Raw genomic sequence first — 23,099 nt, forward strand, 5'->3', positions numbered from 1 at the left:
TTTGGCTTCGATTTATAGTATACAAGATTAGGTCTCCTGGTTTATTTATATTTTGTCTTTGAGTTAAACGCACAATAAGTACAATTTGATAATAAACCAGGTGTAAGAAACCTAAAGTATTTATTTTCATAATTTTATCAAGATAGAATGTGTTTTTAATGAAATATTTAATTGTATTTTTCGTATTTTATTTTTATAATATGTTTTCATAAATTTAACACAATTAACATATTACAATAATCACAGTTACTAAGTTATTATTTTATTGTACCTTCCTAAAGGTTTTGCTCAGATTTTCAAAATATTTTCTCGAAAACTAAAAATTGTTTTATTTTATATTCTGGATGTATCAATCACTTATTAAAAACTTATAAAATATTTATTGAAAATGGATTTTGCAATATTCTTATAATGAAATGTTTCTTTTAATTACTCGTTAAATACACAGTATGACACTTTGTTACTTCTATCATTTTTAGATTTGTAAATATTAAAAAAATATTTGAGATAACTTTCAAAATGTTTTATTACATTATTCTTTATTTTTTAAAGGTTCATACTAAATTATATAATTAATTAAATTTATACTTTCATCATAGTTACAAGAAGTATAAGAATATGGTAATTTCCTAAATAATCAGGTTATGTTAATAAAAGAAATAAATTTTGTTTAAGATGTTATAAAGTATGTCAACTTTAAAAGCAAAAGGATGTCTTTTTTTGGCTTCTTCTCTTTGTGATGGCTTAGAGGATAATGATATAAAGTAAGAAATTTGAGATTATAGTTTTTAATTTGAATTTTACCTTTTAATTATTTATATTATAAAACTTTACAAATAACAACATTGTAATAACAATATAGAGAAATTATTCCCAAATTACTACTTTATTATACATATTTTACTCATTAATTTCCTATTTTAAATAACTTGTTCTATAATAGGCAAGTAACAACTTTACTTTTAAATAAAGAAGCCAATCCTAATACATTAATTCCTTCCTATGGAGTGGCTCCATTTCACTTAGTAATAGGTAATGATTCTGAGGCTTTTGCAGAGGAAGTAACTAAATTATTTTTACGTCATGGAGGAAATCCAAATATTAGGTAAATAATAAAAATTAAAATTAATTTATCAACAAGGAATACAGAAATGCTGAACTTGTACATTTTTATATTATATGCAAAAACTAAATATTTTAGCATTTAATTTTGTAGATCAGTAGATGGATTAACTCCAGTTCATGTGGCAGCAGCATGGGGCAGGGTTACAGTATTAGAATTGCTTCTAGCAAATGGTGGAGATCCTCATTGCTTGGATGATGAAGGACGTAGTCCATTTCATTATGCATTTGATGGGAAGTATTACAAAGCAATTGTGGTATTGGGAAAATATTGTGAAAATATTATAAGCGAAGATAAAACTACTCAGTATAAAATGACCTTTGGTAAGTTAATATGAGTGTATATATATATATAATTACATTTAAATTTTTGTGTATATTGTTTTGTAGATAAACTTGTGATTAACAGTGGAGACATGCTAGCAGAATATGTTATACAAGAAACTTCTGATACAACTAATGAAAATACATTAAATGAAAAGAAACATAAGAAAAATGAAGAAGATAGATTATCTGATATTAGAAGCAAATACTCCTTTAATATCAGTGTTAATAGTTTACATGCTAATGATCAATCTGATACAAATACAGCAGAACTTCGAGTTTGTGAAGAAGTAAATCAAGAAAAATGCCTACTTAATAAAATTATTAATCAACTTTCTATTTCTTTAAAATCCAACTCTAAAGATCAAAAAATTATTAATGAACATATACAATATGAAGAAAAACAATGCGATAGAAGTCCATTGTCTATATTAAATACAGATAATAATATAACTCATGATGTGAAGGATAAATTTTCATTAAAAACTAGAGCGAAAAAACGATCTGTTACACCTAGATATAGACGCAAGATTTTTGAACAAAATACTAAAATTCCATTAATACCTGTATATGATCCAAATGATTCTATTGTAAGTAAATCACCAAATTTTTTAATAGACAAATCAACAGAAAAAGAATGGAGATATTTATCTCCAAAAATAAACAAAGAATCAAAGTTTAAAGCTTTCACACCTTGCATGATAAGAAATGAATCATTTCGTTCAGAAGAATTTGATTTAGGAAAAGAAGTAGCAAGATCTACCCCGAGAAGAAGGAAACAATTTTACAGGAAATATTCCTCACTCAGAAAACTTAGAAAAAATGTCGCTCTTACATCGTCAGAAAACACAAGCCCTGAATCAACAAATTCCTTATCACCAGATCAGAGTTGTTTAAAAAAATTGGATTATAAATTTAATAAATATCTAGCAGTAAAATTGCACGAGAATAAGTATGACGACGATTTACCAATAAATCCAAATTTTAATGAAAGTAAGAATTGCATTGAATACCATAAAATAACAGAAAATTTATTAAAAACATATAATAATGATTTGGAAAACCTAAAAATAAAAACAAATTGTATAGAAAAAAATAAGAATGATCTGAAAAAAGATGACGTTTTGCAAGAAAAACTTATGGAAGAATTAAAAACTGATAGTACCTTAAATACTTTTGAAGGAAATTTCAATACACTTCTTTCAAGGTAATTTAATTATACTTATTAAATAGGAATAAAATATAATAAAATTTTCTTCATAATTTGTCATATAGTGATATGAAATCTGGTAGCATAAGAAAACAAATTTTCTGTTTTATTTTTTAAAGTACTGCATTTTTTTTCATAAGAGAATAATATAGTTTCGTTTTATTATCATAAAAAATCAGAAAATTATAAATTTAACGCACTACTTCAAAGTAATCTTGAAGTAATCGAAAGTTATCCATAAAAAAAAATTAGTTAAATACGAAACTTTCACTTCCAGCTCTTAAACACTATTGTAGTCTATTATTATTATTATCTAACATGATGGCGTTCCATTAAATTACCTCATTGTAAATTAATAGTAAGTAGTACATTCTCAGTTTGGATGTTGTAGACCATTTAACTTGGCCAGCAAATCCACTGAACATATTACCATTAAACTATTCTTTTCTAGCTTATAAGAAAAGAAAGTATTGTAATCAAGGAAAATGTAGAAAAAATTTTTTTACACAAAAACATGTTTTGAAAACCTTCTAAGTATAATAAAAAAAAAATTCTGAAATGTGCATACATATGGGAAAAATTGTTACAAAAGCTACCAAATCAAAGTGTCCTTTATTCGAATTTTAAAAGCGTCTCTATACTAGTAGATACAAAACAAAAATTAATGTTAAGTAGATGGACAAATTTGATACACAATTAGGAGTAGTGGATTTGCACTTATATAGTTTTGTATATTAAACTTCAAGACTCTCATGGTCAACTAATCTTTTTGAAGTAGACTATAACAATGTTTCAGAGCTGACAATGAACAATTTGAGCATACTTTAAAAATAAAGTAAGGGTTATTCCATGTTCAATTGATTACTTTACAAAGACAAGAATTTTAATGTAATTTAAACGTGTTATTATACAAATAACATTAGGTTGGGGATCAGTTATTTTGTTTGTTTTGAATTTGTTTAAAAAATGCAGCTGAATCTTTGATTTTTGCCTATTTTATAAATGAATATTTATTTCTAAGAATACTAACTGGATTTAAAATCTCTGAATTAAATTCTTAAAAAAAAAAATTTTCTGATTTTTGAAACTTCTTAATGTGCCCCATTTCAGGCCACTGATGTATGTGGCCTACTACATATATACTAAGGTCAGTTGATTATATCACTGTCATAATGGTTTCAATAATACTACTTGTAACTCTAGAACAATTTTACACACATACATATGCACGTGCAAAAAGGAAACATTTTTTTTGTTAGTAGTCAAAACGTAATTCACCTTCTCTTTAGTTAAAAAAACAAAAAGTAGAATTTTATAGTTGTATAAGAAATAAAAATTCTTTTGTGTTTTCAAAAATTAAAAACTTTGATATCCTAGATTTTTTAAACAAATTGAAAATAAACAAAAAGATAGCTTAAAGCAGCTCCTAATTTTATATCGCCTACAATATACTTCAATTTCATAAAAACCATTGCCCAGAGTACAGAAAGTGATTAATTTGGCATAGATTGATCTGCAAGTTAAATAGTGCAGAATTTAATTTTTATTTCAACAAACTCCTTTTCTATAATTTTTTATTTCTTCAAGAGCATTTCAAAATAACACATTGAATATTCCGAAAATCAGTTTAAGTAATCAAGTCAGGCTTGGTTACTTTTTATTTCATCAATTGTGATATTATACACATTTAGGTCTTACTTTTTCAAGCTCCTTCAACATGTATTTCTTTTTAATATTAAAATACAGTCTTTTTTAAAATCTAAAAAGAAGTACATTTAAGGCAAAGTCACAAGCTGCAGAATTACCGAAATTATTTCTACAGTGTCAAATCACAATCATTTATTAAAATCGAAGAAGAATATAAATATGAAGATCCAGAGGATGGTACAGCCTTCCTAGAACGTAGAATTTATGCAATGCCACATTGGTAAGATATTGAAAATTGTTGTACGATTTTATTACAATACAGTAAGACGCCCGTATCCGCGGTTGACCGAAGTTTGAACAAATTATACAAAATATATCCATCAGACTATGTTTTATTATTTGTTTACTACCTGAAGCAAACATTTAGGTAGCACGATGCATTTTATCTCGTCTCATAATATTCACATTTTTCCTTATTATTGTATTTCTATTATTTTGTTACATCATAAACGGTGCTTTGTTATTAGTTACCAGTAATAATAGTTATTATCTATTACTACCAATAATAGTTGTTATTAGTTACCACTAATAATAGGTATTATTAGTTATTCTTAATAATAAATAATGAATCTAATGCTAAAACATATATGTACAGTGTATAGATATATATAGTGTTCACTACTATCCACAGTTTTAACTATCTGCAGAGAACTCTAAAATTTATTCCCCACAGATATAAGGGATCTTTCAGTAATAAGTATTATTGTTTTCATTTATTTGCAGTAAATTTGCAGAAGATTCTACTTCAGCTGACAAATTGTGTAAGATTTATCAAAACTATTTATTCCTAATATATACATTCTGAAATTACATTTTAGTAATTTTTCAGGGCCACAATCGTTAAGTGTATCCACGGATGTATCTATTACAAATGAAGTACTACGAAAAAAATTAATTAATCTAGGTGACCATCCAGGACCAATAACCAGCACAACAAAGCAAATATATTTAAAGCGACTTATAAATTTAGAAAACAAAACATGTAATCCATTATCATTTGAAACTAATCATTCTAGAACTTTTTCTGAAATGGATTACTGTAAATTTGAATTGAAACCTTTTTTAAAGTATGGAGACTGGGTAAATTATTTGGGAAGATACAAAATTATTGAAAAGAACATTTTTGAAGAATTTTCTTTGGTGGATCCTTCTAGAAAATGGAGAGAAGGGATTAATAAAACTAGTTTTAATTATCTACTCTTAGATTCGCGTATAACTAAAGATTTACCCTCTTCTACAGAAAATCTGACGAAGTCCACAATCTGGTCTATATTTCTTTCTGGCATATTTTATGTGGGTAAAGGTACACGTAACAGACCATATATTCACCTTAAAGATGCTTTTGATGCATGGGTTTCAAACCAGAGCTCTGAAAGTACAAAAATCCAACATATTTTAAGCATTTGGAATGCAGGATGTGGAGTAGTTTGCCTCCATATTTACCAAAATAGTATTCCAGTAGAAGCTTATACACGCGAAGCTGCTATGATTGATGCTTTGGGAACAAAAAAATTGAGTAATTGCAAAAGTGGAGACTATTATGGAATAGCAGCGACATGGAGCATAAAAGAAAAATGTAACTTTGGGAGATACTTACTATATCAAGCAATGCACATTTATTTACATGAAGGAGAGAGACAAATATTTCCCCAAAATTTATAAAATGTAAACTTAACTTGCCAGAACTTATTGTATATAATATGTTCACTGTCTACGCATCTAAGCATAAATACCATTTGGACATACAGAGAGATAATGAGCTCTTTACATTCATTTCACAGTAATAGATACTATACCTACTTTTCTAAATATTATATATCACTACTTGTGTGATGTTTAGCAACCCCCTAGAGAAAAAAAATTGTGATTCACAGGTGTGCTAGTGGACAGTGAATGTATTAATAAGTGGCTAATATATGTGTGTATATTAATTTTTAGCAGTGCTAATAATCTTTCAATAAGTGCAATATTATGAAAATAAATAAATAAATAAAAGACTTTGGTAATTTAACATAATTCATTTAATGTTTTTAATCTGAAAATTAGTTTATTATACTACATTATTTAGATGTACAAATTACATTTACAAATAAGGTCTATCTGGTTCTATTCGTCTAATTTTTCTTTCTGAGTTGTTAGGATACCACCTATGTTTTGTGGTATATGTTATTTTTGCGAGGTCTTGAACCATCTCTTCTCTTCTCTTGGATTTATAAGTTTCTGCAATTTCTTTCTCACCAATACATAAAATAGAAGTTGATTCAATTTGTTTTTCTTCTGGCAATGGTAATGAATATTCATAAGGAAATTCTTGTTTTGGATGCCAACAGATAATCATTTCATTATTTATTGATGTAACAATTTGCATAGGCAGTTTATTGGAACTTAAATATCGTTTGCAAGATATGTTCAAAATGCGTGCAGTATACAATGCAATATTCATCTGTTCGTAAATTAAAAAAAAAAGATCAATAGTTTTTTATTACATGTCAATTACAAGTAAAAATCGATTTAAAACAGACATATCAAATACTTATTTCTTTTTGTATCTTTTTCTTATTCGAAAATTTATTACATATTATTTATATTTGGCATTACATATTTATATAAACAGCTTTTTTCCAATAATACAGAATAAAACGTTTGAAATATCAATTATTAATTGATTAATTCCTTTCTTTACTTTTAAAAGTAACACTGATTCAAGTTTTATACCAAATTTTGGTATTTGGTATCTGCAAAACAATACTATATTCAAAAAAAATTAAATAATGTTATTTAAGGAAAAATCGTATGTACCTAAACCTTTTTTATAAATATTTGTGTACTTTTATTCAGTACAGTGCAAATTATTGTTTTTTTCTAAATCTTACACGTTTGCTTGTGATTTGACAGCACGATAATTAATGTTTGTATGATTGAAATATAATCTTTAAAATGTTTTTGATTATTATAAACTAATTGTATAATTTGCGATCATCTGCACATTAGTAAAAGATATATTGATTTTCGAGATAAAATAAGTTTGATATGCCTATTTTGGAATATTAAATCATTTATAAAACATAACCTTAAAATCTCATAAATTACTATATTTATTAAAAATTATAATATTCATACTTTATACCTTACTGATTACTGCAAATATTGTTTAATAAGAGTATAAAAAAGTAAATACTATAAATTGTAAACAACGCAGGATCAAAACACTACCACCGAAAAATTAAGACTAATCGAGAAAGATGGCCAATGCGTGATTTTCTTTTGGAACATCTGAAATCCTTGTAAGATTACAATGATACATTATGTTCCCTGTTGATACATCGATGTTTTACCATTAATACTACAGATGTAGTAAATGTATCGATGTCATCAATGTTTTTTGACGAATTTGAAATCCAGAATATTTTACTAATTATTTTTTAAAAAATTAAAAGACCTTTAATATTATTAGGATGTATTATATGTATGTAGATATTATAGGAAGTTGATAAGTCGGCGAGTCTCTGATTGGTTACAATAAAACATTCCCATCATTATACATATTTTCGGTATTGGTTGAATTTGTCACCACTATAAATAGGATTAGATAACTAAGAAAGAATCTATTCCACCTATTGAACCTATTCTACATCTTATTATTGAATAGCAAATCAACAGGGAACATATATAAATGTATCATTGTAATCTCTAGTTAAGCTGTTTACCAGGATTTCAGATGTTTCAAAAGCGAGAAAACCACGCATTGCCCATCTTTCTCGATTAGTCAATTCTTCGGTGGGAGTGTTTTGATCTTGCGTCGTTTAAATTTATAGTATTTACTTTCTTTATATTATTGTTAAAAAATATTTGCAGCAATCAATAAAACATTTAAAGTATGAATATATTAATTTTTAATAAATATAGTAATTTTATGAAATTTTAAGGTTATGTTTTATAAATGATTTTATCTTTTAAAATAAGCGTAGAAGCTTGCAGCTTAGGGTCTATAAGGAGACCCGAACATTTAGGATGGCTATGGACGGTCCTGTCGCCGATAATTAAAATTGCAATTTATTTAGCCTAAAGCACAGAGTAGGTATCGTCTTCTGGTAACTCGAAATCTCGCGGGACGGCACAGGGGCAAAGAAGGGGCGAAACGCCAATTTCCACCTGAGCCGCAGGTTCCGAAACCTTAGCCACGCATTCTACCATAGTAGAAGGAATAGATTTTAATTGTGTCTGTATCTCAATATATATATATATGTAAATATAAAACTTGGAGACTATAAACTACTGAGGTTTCGTTTATGCTTATATTTAATGCATAAAACATATGTTTTATCTCATAAGAGTTATTCAATATAAAAAGGAATATTATGTGAATTAACAGTTTTTCTATAAGTGGAGTAATAAAGATGATTTCGAAATATAATTAATTGTTCTTAATGGACTCAGGTATTTTATACGATACAATCCGACTTAACTCTAATAATTTTCCACCAAAAAGTATTAAGTCATGTTTTCCAAGAGAACAATGTTCCAAAGGTATTAAAATTTGACATTGTTATTATCGCATATAAGAAATGAAAGTACATCTTTTTAAGAAAACAATGGATACATTTTGTCCGTACATCAACACACGAAAGCTATCATAATATTTACTAAGGAAAGTTTTTTTATATCTAAATTTGTAGTTGACCAGGAACTGATTAACTTTTGTCTGAAACATTTTTTCATTAAATTATTGGAAGTGCTTGAAAAATCGTGGCGACAGTTATGGGCCACACGCAGGATTTCTTTTGAAATGAATGCAAATTCATTTTTATTTATTTCTAAATTGAATTTGTATTAAATTACTCTTGTTCCCCAAAAGAATATTACTTATTTCTACTAGTAATTATATAACCAATGTTTTCCTAGCATATTGTATAAAACTAGCAACAATTGCTGTTCTCTACTAGATATAACTATTGTATAATAGTAATATGTTGCATCCTATCTACGACAATGGGACTCCGCCTGTTGTGTTTTTCATTATCTCTTTCTATCTTGCTACCTTCTTCGTCAGTCAGCTCACATGTGTCAGCATGACTTTCAGTTTTTTTATTTCCTCGGTTAAAATTAGCGAGTAAACAAAGACAGTCGTTGCCTGCGGTTCAAAACAAATACTTGAATTTGCGTAACGATGTCGGAGCAGTGAGACAGGGAGAATAATAAAAGGAACGGAAATGAAAATAAGACGATAAACAACGCCGCGTAACGACTAATTAATTATTCTTGCATACGCACAGTCAAAATCCATAAAGCATAGTCAGTTAATAATCGTACGGAGTACTTCGATTACTGATTTCTGAACCCTTTTAATCTGAACTCTATGTTTTTAACCCTTTACCAATCACGCAATTTTGATGAAATCAACATCGGTTTCGCCAGCTGCTGCTGCCACCGCAGCACCATAGACTGCCGAACCTAGTGTCTGAAGGCTTCTACCTCCATTTCGCTAGAACCACGCCACGCCCGCAGGACTCGCAGCGTGTACGAGCCCGCTAGTAAGTTCAATGGGGGTATTTCGGACAGTACGGTTGCTGCCTTGTAGGACATGGTCCTATCTCCAATACCTGCTATGCTAGCCGCTTATGGACCCGTCCATGCGTGGGCTCCGTACAGGGCCATTAAATGACCATGTCCGCGTCGAAGCGGCGTACACGGTCGCTCGGGTACCGCAGTTTGGAGAGAATCCGGCCCAGATAGCCGACTATTCTCTCCAACCGCGGGGCTAGAGACCGGAAATGACACTCAAACCGCTAGTGGCTGTCGAGAATCAGCCCCAGATACCTCATCTGGAACCTCACCTCGACAACGGTCTCGCTCATCCGGATGGGGGGGGGGGGGGGGCAGCGGCTTTCCCCGAGGTGCATGGATCGCCAGCACCTCGGTTTTATAGAGAGCCACCTTTAAACCTATTCCCCTGATCCGGTCGACGACGCACCGGGTACCGTCTACAGCCCGCTGAATGGTCCCCCTCCAATTCTCCCCAACGGCCAGAGCACCAACGTGTCATCCGCGTAGCACGTTAGGCTGACGCCGACGGGGAGGTCCACTACCAGCAGAATGGTGACACACTCGAGGTACCATAGCAAAAGTCCCAGTACGAACCTCTGCGGAACCCCGAAGTACACCTCCCTCTACTCCATACCGTACCAAGCCGCATACTCGATCGACCTTTCGCGAAGGTAGTCCTCGATCACTGCCCTTACATACTCGAGGAACATGGAATCCCTGTCTGATTGCCGCCCAGGGTAGAGCATTAAAAGCGACACTTCGGCGCCTTGACAAGAACGTCCTAATGGCAGCTGCTCTTTCAGTAACCCGGCCGCAGCAGAAAGCCAAGCTGCCCGACCTGGAGGAGGAGGTAGCTCGGCTCGGGCGTACCGTCGTGGAAATTTGCGATGTCCCGGGTCGGTCCGGGATCTCCTCACCAGACTGTGTACTGGTGGTCGGTCGAAATCGGGGATTTGACAATCACGTGTGAAAGAAGTTCTTCGAGGCGATCCATGAGAGCGCCTATACAAGGTAGTGTTGAACAAATTCCGCCCATGGGCGCCTCTGATCACCGAGGGTCTCGACTCTCAGCTCCTGAGGGACGTGGTTAACTCACTCTTCCCCATAGTGGGTGAGGACGAGCCACGTCTCTTAGCGGACCCAACCACCTGGTCCGCCGAGCTGAAAGTTGTTGAAGAGCTGACCATCTGATGACTCCGCGGTCATCCGAAGGCTCGGGGTGAAGAAGACTGTCCGGGTTCCGACAGTGTGCCTAGCTGGGTCTGGATCTTAGCCTAGGGCGTCCTTGATGATGGCCTCCGGCAACTGTACGAACGCTGCCTGGAGGCCGGGCGATTCCCCTTTACCTGGAGGGTGATGCGAATGGGCCTCCTTCGGAAGGAAGAACGGCCAGCGGACTCTCCGTCTGCGTACCGGCCCAATTGTCTCTTCGAAGATGCGAGAAAGTTGTTTTGAAGGATGCTGGCGGTTCCATCGTTAAGTACCTGTCGCGGCTTGGGTCCGATCTGGTCAAGTGCTAGTTCGAGTTTCGGGGGGACAGTCGACGATCGACGTAATTCATCGCGTTTTGTCCCTCTCGGCTCTTAGCGCCCCATTGTCGTAGATGGGATGCAACATATTACTATTATACAATAGTTATATCTAATAGAGAACAACAATTGTTGCTAGTTTCATACAATATGCTAGGAAAACATTGGTTATATAATTACTAATAGAAATAAGTAATATGTTTTTGGAGAACAAGAGTAATTTAATACAAATTCAATTTAGAAATAAATAAAAATGAATTTGCATTCATTTCAAAAGAAATCCTGCGTGTGGCCCATAACTGTCGCCACGATTTTTCAAGCACTTCCAACAATTTAATGAAAAAATGTTTCAGGCAAAAGTTAATCAGTTCCTGGTCAACTACAAATTTAGATATAAAAAAACTTTCCTTACTAAATATTATGATAGCTTTCGTGTGTTGATGTACGGACAAAATGTATCCATTGTTTTCTTAAAAAGATGTACTTTCATTTCTTATATGCGATAATAACAATGTCAAATTTTAATACCATTGGTTTTAATACCTTTTTGGTGGAAAATTATTAGAGTTAAGTCGGATTGTATCGTATAAAATACTTGAGTCCATTAAGAACAATTAATTATATTTCAAAATCATCTTTATTACTCCACTTATAGAAAAACTGTTAATTCACATAATATTCCTTTTTATATTGAATAACTCTTTTGAGATAAAACATATGTTTTATGCATTAAATATAAGCATAAACGAAACCTCAGTAGTTTATAGTCTCCAAGCTTTATATTTATATATATATTGAGATACGGACACAATTAAAATCTATTCCTTCTACTGTGGTAGAATGCGTGGCTAAGGTTTTGGAACGTGCGGCTTAGGTGGGGATTGGCTGTTCGCCCCCTCTTTGCCCCTGTACCGTCTCGCGAGACTTCGAATCAGCGGAAGGCGATACCTTAAACCTTCTTAGCATTTTAAAATTTTCGTTCACGCGATATGTTAAGACGTGGTGGCTTGTTCTGAAAAACCTTCAAACTTGTATCATCTTACGTCCCACGAAAACTTGACACTTTGAAAATTGACGCGGAGTACCGAAAAAGTTAAAGAAATGATCAAAAACAGGGGTGATCGAGGATCAGTGATCGTCTTAAAATTGAAGAATCTAGAAGAAATTGACAAGTCGTTTCAACATTGCAACGATAAGAATTAAAAAGTTTCAAACATTACAAATGATAAGAATGAAGAAAGTTTCAATTCAAAATGGATAAAAAAAATAGTTCAAATTTAAAGACTTTATAGAGAGATGTGAAAAGAAAAAAAATGCCTTCTACAAATATTATATGCGTACCAGAAAACGAAGAAATGAGTATTTTAGCGAAAAAATTAAAATTATTCATGAAGAAAATAACAGTGAATACTGCATTTTAAATTTTATTAGACTGTTTTTCGTAACATAGAGTTCCATGAAGTGTAGAGAATATACATTTGCTGTAAAGTTCAAAATAGAGTGCATTCAAGACTTGGTTTTAAAATTGTGATTTTATGCTCTGCAATCCAGTTTCTATTTTCTCATGTCTGCTTATTAGAAGAGCATATGAAATTAATAGGAGATTCATATTTGCTATGTGTGCATAAACATGTGTGTAATAAACATTCTAGAAAATGTAGAATCTACAGAAGACTTGCTTTATGATTCCGAAATACATGTGGCGCATGACTGACAATAATAAATTGACATTAATCCTTCCCTTGTTTCAACAGTAAAATGATCACAAAAATACTCAAATAATTTGCTTTTGTAAAATTTCGCTTTCAAAAAAATGTATGACTGTTCTCGCAAGAAAAGGGTGACAATTTGTTTATTGATCACGAGTGGACGTAAAATCGTGAAAATTAATATACAAGTGTTTTATGTAACTTAAAATTTATTTATTTATTTCATTTAGATTTAACATAGAAATCTGTCTAGATATACATGTTTATATATATTGGTTTTTTACTGAAGAAGGAACAAACAAAAGATCGATACAATCCTATATTTTTTATCTGTCCATTAATACATTCTTTTAGAAGTATGTTTGTAATACTTCAAATATTAAAAAGGTAAAAAAAAAAAACAATTTTTGTAATTCTCCAAGTAAAGATACTCTTTTCAAAAATGTTGTAAATTTGAAATACCGGTCACTAGTCACTCCTACAGCATGCAATTCATTAAAATTTGAAATTACATTCACAAGAATTCTTATCAGCTTAAAGAAATAAATTAATGAATAATTTTATATTTATATTTAATTGAGTAATTTTTGATTCATAATGTATATTGGTTATAGAATGGCGACTAAACAATAATATTTATAAAACTAAGTGGAAAACATGCAAAGATATTTATAAACAGAGAAATAAGAAAATTAGAGAGTATAAACAACAGTTTCTAAATTGATTCCTTTAGCGCTATAATTTGAATTGCATGAATCATAGGTGACGTCATGCGCAAATTAAATGCGCCGCATCGTCGAAGTATACAAAATTTACAATAATAGTGCCATCTCTGAATTTAACGAAGTAATTAAATATTGATATCGATAAATGATATCGCTAATCTGTCGGAACTAATAGTTTTTAATAATTATATCTTTCGAAATATTTTCTCTACGAATAAAATTTATCTTTACTTCCTATATTTTAAAAATTTACCTTATTTTGCAGTATATTTTCGTAAGATATAGTTAAAGAAAGAATTTCAAATGAAACCCATGTTTTTGGAAACGTCATTGAGATGATTGTTTATCCACCATTTTGTTTTGCTGTCGTCCTCACAGTTTTTCCTGGCACCGTGGCCTATTTTACAATGAACTAAATTGACTCAAATTTAGAAAAACCGTCAAATCCGACATTACTCTGTGCCTCGAGAAGAAATTATTTGCGACGGATTTGAGTCAGTTACACTTTTTTAATAAATGTTCCCATTATGAGGATTCGTGAAATCTCGTCTAGAGTTGCGACCCAACTTTCCTGACTTTTTTAATTAAATGGCGATTACTAGATAAAACGAACAGTTTTCGCGTCATCCGCCACGTAAGTTTACCATTTTAGCTATGGTCATGGTATTGAACTTATTTTAGACTAATATTTTTAACATAAAAATTATTAGAAACTATTCGAAGGTTTTGTTTTACATTACTCACGATGGTCTTTCAAACGTGCAATATTATTAACCTTCCGTGTTGTCGTAATTCATATTAATAACTATTACAATTACACTCTGAGTTTATTAAAGATGTGTATACAATTTATTTTCTTTTTATAGAATGTCGGGTCAGAGTGGAGGGCATCGCCTCAGGTTGTCCAAACTCAACGACCAGCTGACATGTAAATTATGCGATGGATATTTTATTGATGCCACTACCATTATAGAGTGCTTACATTCGTGTATGTGTATTCTTTCGTCACTTTTTTAATCCTTTTGTTTGTGGTGAATAATTCAATTTCATCATTACAAAAGGGTTGAGTGACGATTCAAGCATTTTGATGTAAGCGGCGATTAACGTCGCACTACAGTTTGCAGGAGCTGTATCGTCAAGTATCTGGAGAACAATAAGTATTGTCCGATATGTGAGGTACAAGTGCATAAAAGTAAGCCATTACTCAACATTCGTCCGGACCACACTTTGCAGGACATTGTGTATAAGCTGGTACCTGGATGTTACCAAAGTAAGTCCTGTAATCAACTAGAGAAACATGTAATGTATATAATTAATTTATCTATTTTATACTTCAGATGAAATGCGTTGTCGGAGAGAATTTTACTCCAAACATCCTGAAGCATGCACTCAAACAACATCTCCAGAAGCAAGAGGAGAACCAATTGAATCACATATATATTCACCAGATGAATCTCTGAGTTTATCATTGGAATATTTTAGACCATCCAGGGATGTTAAGGAAATTCCTGGAAAACCTTTTTTAAAGCGGTATCTACGTTGCCCTGCTGCAGTGACAATTTTTCACCTACAAAAGCTTATACGAGCTAAGTATGGACTAACTGATGCACACAGGGTAGATGTAATGTATAAGGAGGAACCACTGTGCAGTAATTATACATTGATGGATGTAATGTACATTTACCATTGGAGGCGGGTAAATATTAAAAATTCATATGAATGAATTGATTAAAAAATTAAAAAATTTTAATATTATAAGCATTTTGCCCTATTTGTTTCAGAAAGTGCCATTGCATTTAAGTTACAGGATATTTGAATCTTCTCCTAAACGAATCAAGCTTTCAGAAGACAATGTCAATTATAAAACATCACTATTTTATGCTGGAATCAACCCTATTGAATTAAAAGAAGAAGAACCAATAAAAAGGGAATGGAAAGAGGTTCAACTGAAAATTTCTGAAACTGGTATAATGAGTATTACAGATATATCAGATCAAGAATTTAAGAAAAATACAAAAGTTGAGGAACCTGTTACGAGTATTGAAACAATAAATACATCAATAATTCAGGAAAGTGCTAACGATAATAATACACCTGAGATTACTAAAAAGAATGAGCATCCTTCAAATAAACAAATTGATGATTGTAATGTTTCTGCTAAATTAAATGAATTTGATGGCAAAAAAATTTCTAATGAAACAGAAGTTAAAAAAATGTTGACAAAGGAGACAGAAAATATGATGTCTAAAAGCGAGGAAGAAGCAAAAGATCAATTAGATAATAATAATATTACTGACAAATTAGCTTTACATACTAACGTGCAATTTCGAGAAACAACACATAGTGTACTAGAGGATGAACGTAAAGTTAACGTCGTTGATGATAAAGATAAAAAAGACTCATCAAAAAATAATAATAGTATTATTATTGCAGAAAAGAATGGAGAAACTCTTAAACGGTATCCAAAAAACGAAGTTAAACTTTTAAATATGGGATCAAAGATCAATGCTTTAAGCGTGAAGTTACAATTTCAACCAAAAATTGGACAACTCAATAGTAGTAATACTTCATCAAAAAAAACTATAAAAGATAAAAAGATTATGCCACAATTGTCTAAAAAAGTAGACACCAAAACAATTCATACTTTACAACCTATAGACTCAAAAAACTCTTTTGATACTTCGAAAACACAGTCAAATAATTGTGAAATGATAGGAAGTAAAGCATTAGTTCCTTGTTCTACTAGAATGATGTCACAAAAACCAATGTCTGAAACAGAGGAAATTGCAGAGTCTGATGTCTCAATGCATATAACCACCACTATTAATTGTAAGTCGGGAGAAACAAAATTCAGTGTGAAAAATGTACAATTAATTGATCAGCATCGGTCTACACTCCAAGAACAAAATACATCAGAGAAAGAAACATATTCATCGGATCAAACATATGTGGAATCAACTCACGACACAGGTGAGCAAACAAATACAATTCTTCAAAAATCACCGTACACGCAAATTGAGTCGCTAACAAATAAAAATCTTGCATCTCTTGATTTTACTACACCTGTTGGTAATGGAATTAACTGTACTTCCACATCAGCAATAAATCAGTCTACACCTACCTTTCCATATATGGTTCAGGATTTGGTAAATAGTACAATGTTAAAGAATTCTCTCAAAAACCTGGCGACATCAACAGCCCAGAAGTTATCTACCACAACAGTTCCAGAAAATACAGTAACCATATCCACAGTATCAGAAAATCCTACAACACTTATTATGCCTCCTATAAGCATCTCTTCTTCTTTGAAAAACAGTTATTTAAATTCAGGAATAAATGTTTCAAGAGAGTCGACGTTAAAAACAAACTTGGAAGTAACTACTACATATTCTGTGCCCCCTTGCCCAGATGCTATTCCAATATCTTTAATGAAGCCGACGATTCGCAAGAATGAATTAATCACAAAAGGTTCAAATTTAAATGAAATTTGTGCTAAAATCGGAGCTTCTGGTTCGAAAATAAATGACATTTGTGCTAAAATTGGAGAAAATTCCAAAGAAAAAAATAAAACAGAAACCAGAAACAAATGCGACATTCCAGATTTATTGAAAATTGGGAGAAAATGTAACTCATCATCAATTGTAATCGATTCTACTAATAAACAACAGCAGCATACAAATATGTCAAATGTACCCATTTATGCTCCTAGTAGCAATGTAATTACAACAGAAAGTAAACATGTTTATTCGAATGTGAAGGATAGTCTTAGAGCCACTTCACTGATATCTACTTCTCCAACAGCAATATCACATTCAATACAGAAAGGTCCTTCTGTTTCTAAGAAACAGAGTCAAGCTGTAGGTTACAAGACTCTTCGTGATCCTCCAAGATGCTGGAATCCTACACTTTCTAAGAACAATTATGTAGCAGTTAAGAATCAAAGCAAAGAAACACAAAGTCAATTACATCAAACTGCGTTATCTGAGAGAAGATCGATTCAGTCTAAACCTGCTAAGATATTTAAGATGAGAAATATGCCAAGATATTTAGGCAATCCAGCATCAGGAGTAAAACCACTGTATGGAATTGGTAATGAGAGTAAAGAAAAAGAACAATCAACAATGACACCAACAACGACTACGAACACTTCTACTAATTCGAAAAACGGGAATTTAAGCATGATGAAGATAGATCCTAACACTCTATCTCCAACTGTTTCTACAATTAATTCATCTATTGTTTCACCTCCTCCATATTCTCCCAGTGCAAGAAACTATTCAAATCCCTCATTCTCAAGAGATATTTGCAGAAGTACTGGTTCACCAATATCTCCTAAAAATTCTCCAGTAAATATGCTTTCAACAAGTCCTTTTATACCTTCACCAACACCTAACATGAATCCCAGATTAATTTATCCTCATTTTCCATCTCCATTTTCAGATGCTCCTCCATTTCCAAATCCTTTGATTCGTTCTCCAATAGGAATTCCATCTCCCAGTGCCTTTCACAGTAGTTTGCCGCCTTCAATCAATAAATTATACCAGCGATCCAGTTATATTCCACAGACTACTGGTTTTAATCCAGTTTCTCAACCCCCAACAGTTCAAAGAATACCACCAAGCACTTACTCTACGCCTAAGTCACCTAAAACTACCTCCTTAACAGCAATCTCGTCTGCATCTTATGGTTTAACCAAATCTGAAACACAAATAGTTGGAACAACATCTCTTGAAACTAGTAACTTGCTTCTTTTAGAGAATGCTCCACAAGAAGATCTCAATGTATTCAATTTGTCTAAGACTGGAAATTTTGGCAGTGGGGAAAATGTTAAAACACCAACAGAATTAACTCGAAATTCTAAATCGACTGTATTTCCTTCTATATCGAATGTTGGACAGGGTAAGAACACAATAATGACTACTTCAAAAACTAAATCAGAAACTTCTCAACTGGGAACTGGATATGATCAAAGCAAGGAACAATTAGAAAAAGAATCTACAAGATGTGAAGAAGTAAATTCTTATAATTCTAAGGGGCAGAATTTAGAAAGGAACCAATGTGATGAAAGCTGTGACAGTGTAAATAAAAGAAAAGAGAAATCAGTTTTTCAGACAAATGGAGGTCTTATCAATGAAAATAAGGAAGAAACGTCAATAGAAAAATTCACTGAACAACAAAAGAAGGAACCGAATGAGATGAAAATGGTACAACAAATACCAGAAAAAGTTGAAAAACAGAAAGAAGAATCCAATTATAAAGAGTGTGGAAAAATTGATGATCACGGGAAAAGATCCGAAGCTCAAATTAGCAAAACAGAGGCGTAATTTCAGTGTTCAAAATTCATTTAACACGTACATTTTTGTAAAATTTAAAAGCTTTTGTTATTACATTCTATCATAGACAATATTTTACTAAGCCTCACTTTATATTTCACATTTTTCACAAAGTTTTATATAATTTTTTCGGTAAAAGACGAGTATATTGTTATTTTAATTGTTACGATTTTTGAATCCTAAAACATTAAACATATTTCAAATGATATTGTGATTAGAAGTCGTAGTGATTAAAAATACAATACATACCTGGTCTAAATGTAAAAGAGGAAAAAAACGAGTAAAAGCACTCAAAGTCATTTGTGACATAAGAACTGTATACAAATTATCTATAAAAAAGAACAATTATTCTGAATTCGTATAGAGAATCAATGTAACATTATTTATATGAAGTCATTTTGTAATAATAATTTCGCGAAGTCTCTTAGTTTGCAGTATTTATAATGAATAATTTTTAACAAATTTTATTGTCCATTCGTTGATACATCTTAGTTAACCAGATATCAAACCAAAGCCTCGAGAATTAAATAATCATATCTTCCAAGTAGATTTAGTTACAAGGTTTTGTCTTTGCTTATTGTCAATTGTCTTTATTTTTATGGTCTCTTTTTACAAAGAAAGCAATTATAGTCCAGCAGTAAAATGTCCGAGGCCTTATCACAATAATCTTATATATGAAATAACGTTAAAAGAATCGATCAAAACAGATCGTTGTTAAAAAATTTACAAAAAGAAAAAAAGTATTACAGTGATTTCTCTCTTTCCAGCTTAATTAGTTAACATCATTGATGTATTATATCGCACTGAATTATTCAAACAGCACGCATGAATAAGAATTGCAACATTGATTTTGCAAAGTGCCGGAAAGAAAGAAATAGTTAATGTATAGAGAAGTTTTAATATTCAACGATCTTTTTTTTTAGATACATTTACTTGTAAATAATGTATAATGATTCAAAGAAATCTATATCATGTAGTAGGTATAAAAATAATGATTGATTATTAATATAATTTAACATGCATATTTTTAGGAACTAAGGACGTAATGATAGTATTTTTTTGTCTAATACGAGAAAGCAATTTTTAGAGAGGTCTGATTGTAGAGCAAAAAACAATGTATTTTTAATAAGTTATTAGTTGTGCGCGCGCGAGGCTCTTTTGTATACAAGGTGTACCTGAGTGAGTGAGTGAGTCAGTGAGTGACGAATGAAAAATGTGCACCTATAATTTCTGTGTGAAGAAAATTTCAATATTATTTTAACTGAAACAGTTTGAATGAAATTTTCGAGATTTGTTTTATTTATCAAAATGTTGATCGTCGTTTGTTTTCGAATTTATGCAAGTGTTGTGCGTATGCTTGTGTGCGCGTTATCAATACAGTAATAATACTACGTGAAGTAGGGAATGTTTTAATTATGAAAATATAGTTGATTATACTTTACACAGTCTGTTATTTGTATAAGATTTTACCATTACACTTATATGCAAAATTGAATTTATTACTAAATGATTACCATAATTTTTCTGTAAAGTTAGCATATATGTATAAAGTCATATGTTGTTGACATTAATTTTCTTAGACTACATACAATACTTCTATAAAAATACTTGCAATGAAATATTAAAACATCATTCATGTGTAGTACTATATTAAATACACCAATAACTTAAAGATATAGCTAAACATTAGTTATTTTCTCTGAGTATCTGATGGCATCTTTAAGCTTAAATATTAATTCTTGCAGCTGCTGTATTGTACATGAGAATGTTACATGATTTATTGTTTCATGTTTTTTAGTAATAAGTCGCACATGATAAAGAGGAACACCCAGTACATTGCATGTGTCCAACTAAAAATCATTTTCATATAAATAAAGCATCAGTGGATAAAACATTTGGTGTTCTATTCACTGATCAATTACCTTGACACAATAATCTAGATGCCAATCTACATCAATGATATGTGGTGGGTTATTGCCTGTTAATTCCAAGCGAGACTGTATTGTTATTTTGTTATTAATGTATGCTTCGCATAGTTTCTTTCTTCTCTGTTCATTGACACATGTTCGATATAAAAAATTTTCTAAACTTTCCTCATTGAAGTCGTGCCGGGCTGCTTCTATTAACAAGCATAGCATGCCAGCAAAACTCTTCTTTGAAAACCTTGAGTTTGAATTTGCTGCTTTCATAATGCCTGTAATTTTATTGGTATAAATAATTTTGTAACATTTAAAATTATTTCAAACAAATATGCTCAAAAAAGTATACTTACATTTTATTTCTATAGGATTTTCACATATATGAGAAATAGCTGCGTCTAAGGTTTGTTGAAAATTATCTTCAGCAATATGGCTTGAGTTTAGAATATTGGTGAGACCTTCAATAATATCCTTTGACAACTCCATTATTATATTTTACTACACGTAAGTTTATTGAATAAAACACTAAAACTCAACTAAAAAGAAATTAGTTTTACACAATGCAACTTTTGAACGATCGTTGCTTTTGTAATATGTATATAACAAAGCTTTTTTATCACTTTAAAAGTAATATTCAAATACTATATACAATTCTATATAAGAGCATGAAAATTGTACAAGTTTTGTAAAACTGAACACAAGAAAATATAGGTTATCTTTGGAAATTGACGAATTGAGAATTTCTTAAACTTTTATCATAATTCTTGAAAAGTCGTGTAATTCGATGATACATTTAATACTTAATGAATTCTAATAACACCTGTAATTGAATTTTTATCACATTTAACAATTCACAGTCTAGTTAGGACATAATACAAATTTTACAATGTTACGAATTTAAATATTTACAATTATATTCTTTCTACAATTTACAGTTTTATTGAAAACTTATTGCACAATAGAAATTTAAAATTAATCAATATTTATTTAAAAGAAAATAAATAAATAGTATTTCTAATAAAAGTGATGGGTCCAATTTGACCATGCAAATAGGAATCAAACTATGTATGTGAGAACGTATAATAAAATAGGATAAACGATAATATATGTACATACATATGTAGTGCACATATAGTCAGTCATCAATATTTTTTATGTTTGTTTTAAATAACTTTATACATTATTCATATCTTTCTTTTATGTTTGATTCGATTTTTCTTATTTTTCTGTTTTCTTGATTGTATCGAAAAATTCATCTCCTATAATAATTCAAATCAAACCTGTTATATAACGTACAAACATATTAACCATTTTATTCTTAGGGTTTAATTAATTATACGCAAAGTATAATTTCACAAAAGTAATGATTAAGAATGTACAAATATATTTTGTTTTAGAAATTACAGTAATGTCTGAATAAGTGGCAGTACTTCCGAACTGCTTAACGTTAGTTACAGAAAAATATGCGATTCTCAATTTGTGGGCGTAACTACGTTTCTCAAGTTCGCTTGACTTCCATGATCGAATGTTCGCTTTCATGTTTTTCGAACATCGCCCGTTATTCCCACTCTCTTTGTTGAGTAGGGATAGACGTCTGTCCTTATGGAAACATCACTGTGTATATATATATATATATCAATCAATGTATAAAAGAAATAATTTATCTAGCAGTATAAAGTAACTTTTAATTCTGACTGTATATTAACGTCTAAATATAAGCATTTATTTCAGTTATAAATTACTAATTTATAAAAATTTCGAATATGAGTTTGTCTGTAATATAAACTATTTTTTGTTGTCGATAATTATTTGTTTCGAGTTTTCTAAGTAAAAAAGATAGTTCAACTTTTGTGTAAATCTTTTCTTAATATCTTTTACCGTTCTAAAGATATAATATGTCATAAAAAAGAACTTCATCCTCTCAAACTATAATTCCGCATCTACGAAAAATGTTCCTTTTTCTTCTTTTTTACGTGG

General features: G+C 31.0%; 4 protein-coding genes across 9 annotated transcripts; 2 read left to right on the plus strand and 2 right to left on the minus strand.

Moving 5' to 3' along the window:
- Window position 1: 1 nt before the first annotated feature.
- Window positions 2–6,373, plus strand: LOC143151303 (uncharacterized). 6 transcript variants are annotated; one of them, XM_076320324.1, is made up of 9 exons: window positions 34–102; window positions 676–764; window positions 944–1,105; window positions 1,217–1,446; window positions 1,513–2,653; window positions 4,479–4,583; window positions 5,087–5,124; window positions 5,193–5,267; window positions 5,604–6,373. In XM_076320324.1, exons 2-9 carry the CDS (start codon window positions 688–690, stop codon window positions 6,023–6,025), a joined length of 2,250 nt encoding a protein of 749 aa, XP_076176439.1. In that variant the 5' UTR covers window positions 34–102; window positions 676–687; the 3' UTR covers window positions 6,026–6,373. The 6 variants fall into 6 exon arrangements, with proteins under 6 accessions (XP_076176437.1, XP_076176439.1, XP_076176438.1 ...); XM_076320323.1 differs by having other exon boundaries at window positions 35–102; window positions 1,513–2,439; window positions 2,536–2,653; window positions 5,193–6,373; XM_076320322.1 differs by lacking the exon at window positions 34–102 and adding an exon at window positions 2–31 and having other exon boundaries at window positions 5,193–6,373.
- On the minus strand, window positions 6,003–7,789 carry Mrpl42 (mitochondrial ribosomal protein L42). The gene is made up of 2 exons (XM_076320325.1): window positions 7,491–7,789; window positions 6,003–6,806 (listed from the first exon to the last, which is right to left on the minus strand). The coding sequence occupies exon 2, from the start codon at window positions 6,804–6,806 to the stop codon at window positions 6,447–6,449; it is 360 nt and encodes a 119-aa protein (XP_076176440.1). The 5' UTR covers window positions 7,491–7,789; the 3' UTR covers window positions 6,003–6,446.
- A 6,389-nt stretch (window positions 7,790–14,178) lies between these two features.
- LOC143151144 (uncharacterized) lies at window positions 14,179–21,750 on the plus strand. Its single transcript, XM_076319996.1, has 5 exons — window positions 14,179–14,504; window positions 14,737–14,858; window positions 14,988–15,140; window positions 15,208–15,566; window positions 15,652–21,750. The coding sequence occupies exons 2-5, from the start codon at window positions 14,738–14,740 to the stop codon at window positions 19,192–19,194; spliced, it is 4,176 nt and encodes a 1,391-aa protein (XP_076176111.1). The 5' UTR covers window positions 14,179–14,504; window position 14,737; the 3' UTR covers window positions 19,195–21,750.
- Window positions 20,836–21,862, minus strand: LOC143151145 (COMM domain-containing protein 3). The gene is made up of 3 exons (XM_076319998.1): window positions 21,476–21,862; window positions 21,126–21,397; window positions 20,836–21,053 (listed from the first exon to the last, which is right to left on the minus strand). Exons 1-3 carry the CDS (start codon window positions 21,606–21,608, stop codon window positions 20,883–20,885), a joined length of 576 nt encoding a protein of 191 aa, XP_076176113.1. The 5' UTR covers window positions 21,609–21,862; the 3' UTR covers window positions 20,836–20,882.
- Between the last annotated feature and the right edge of the window lie 1,237 nt (window positions 21,863–23,099).

This window comes from Ptiloglossa arizonensis, chromosome 9 (genome assembly GCF_051014685.1).
Source record: "Ptiloglossa arizonensis isolate GNS036 chromosome 9, iyPtiAriz1_principal, whole genome shotgun sequence".
NCBI lineage: Eukaryota > Metazoa > Arthropoda > Insecta > Hymenoptera > Colletidae > Ptiloglossa > Ptiloglossa arizonensis.

What these genes read in the sequence shown, in the direction of transcription:
- LOC143151303 (XM_076320322.1), top strand. Translation starts at nt 688, where the DNA reads ATGTCAACTTTAAAAGCAAAAGGATGTCTTTTTTTGGCTTCTTCTCTT. An exon ending in TTAGAGGATAATGATATAAA is followed by an intron (nt 765 to 943) that starts GTAAGAAATTTG and finishes GTTCTATAATAG; the next exon opens with GCAAGTAACAACTTTACTTT. An exon ending in TTCAATACACTTCTTTCAAG is followed by an intron (nt 2,654 to 4,478) that starts GTAATTTAATTA and finishes TTATTTCTACAG; the next exon opens with TGTCAAATCACAATCATTTA.
- Mrpl42 (XM_076320325.1), bottom strand. Translation starts at nt 6,806, where the DNA reads ATGAATATTGCATTGTATACTGCACGCATTTTGAACATATCTTGCAAA.
- LOC143151144 (XM_076319996.1), top strand. Translation starts at nt 14,738, where the DNA reads ATGTCGGGTCAGAGTGGAGGGCATCGCCTCAGGTTGTCCAAACTCAAC. An exon ending in TATAGAGTGCTTACATTCGT is followed by an intron (nt 14,859 to 14,987) that starts GTATGTGTATTC and finishes GTCGCACTACAG; the next exon opens with TTTGCAGGAGCTGTATCGTC. An exon ending in GGTACCTGGATGTTACCAAA is followed by an intron (nt 15,141 to 15,207) that starts GTAAGTCCTGTA and finishes TTTATACTTCAG; the next exon opens with ATGAAATGCGTTGTCGGAGA.
- LOC143151145 (XM_076319998.1), bottom strand. Translation starts at nt 21,608, where the DNA reads ATGGAGTTGTCAAAGGATATTATTGAAGGTCTCACCAATATTCTAAAC. An exon ending in AAATCCTATAGAAATAAAAT is followed by an intron (nt 21,398 to 21,475) that starts GTAAGTATACTT and finishes ATAAAATTACAG; the next exon opens with GCATTATGAAAGCAGCAAAT. An exon ending in ATCTAGATTATTGTGTCAAG is followed by an intron (nt 21,054 to 21,125) that starts GTAATTGATCAG and finishes AATGATTTTTAG; the next exon opens with TTGGACACATGCAATGTACT.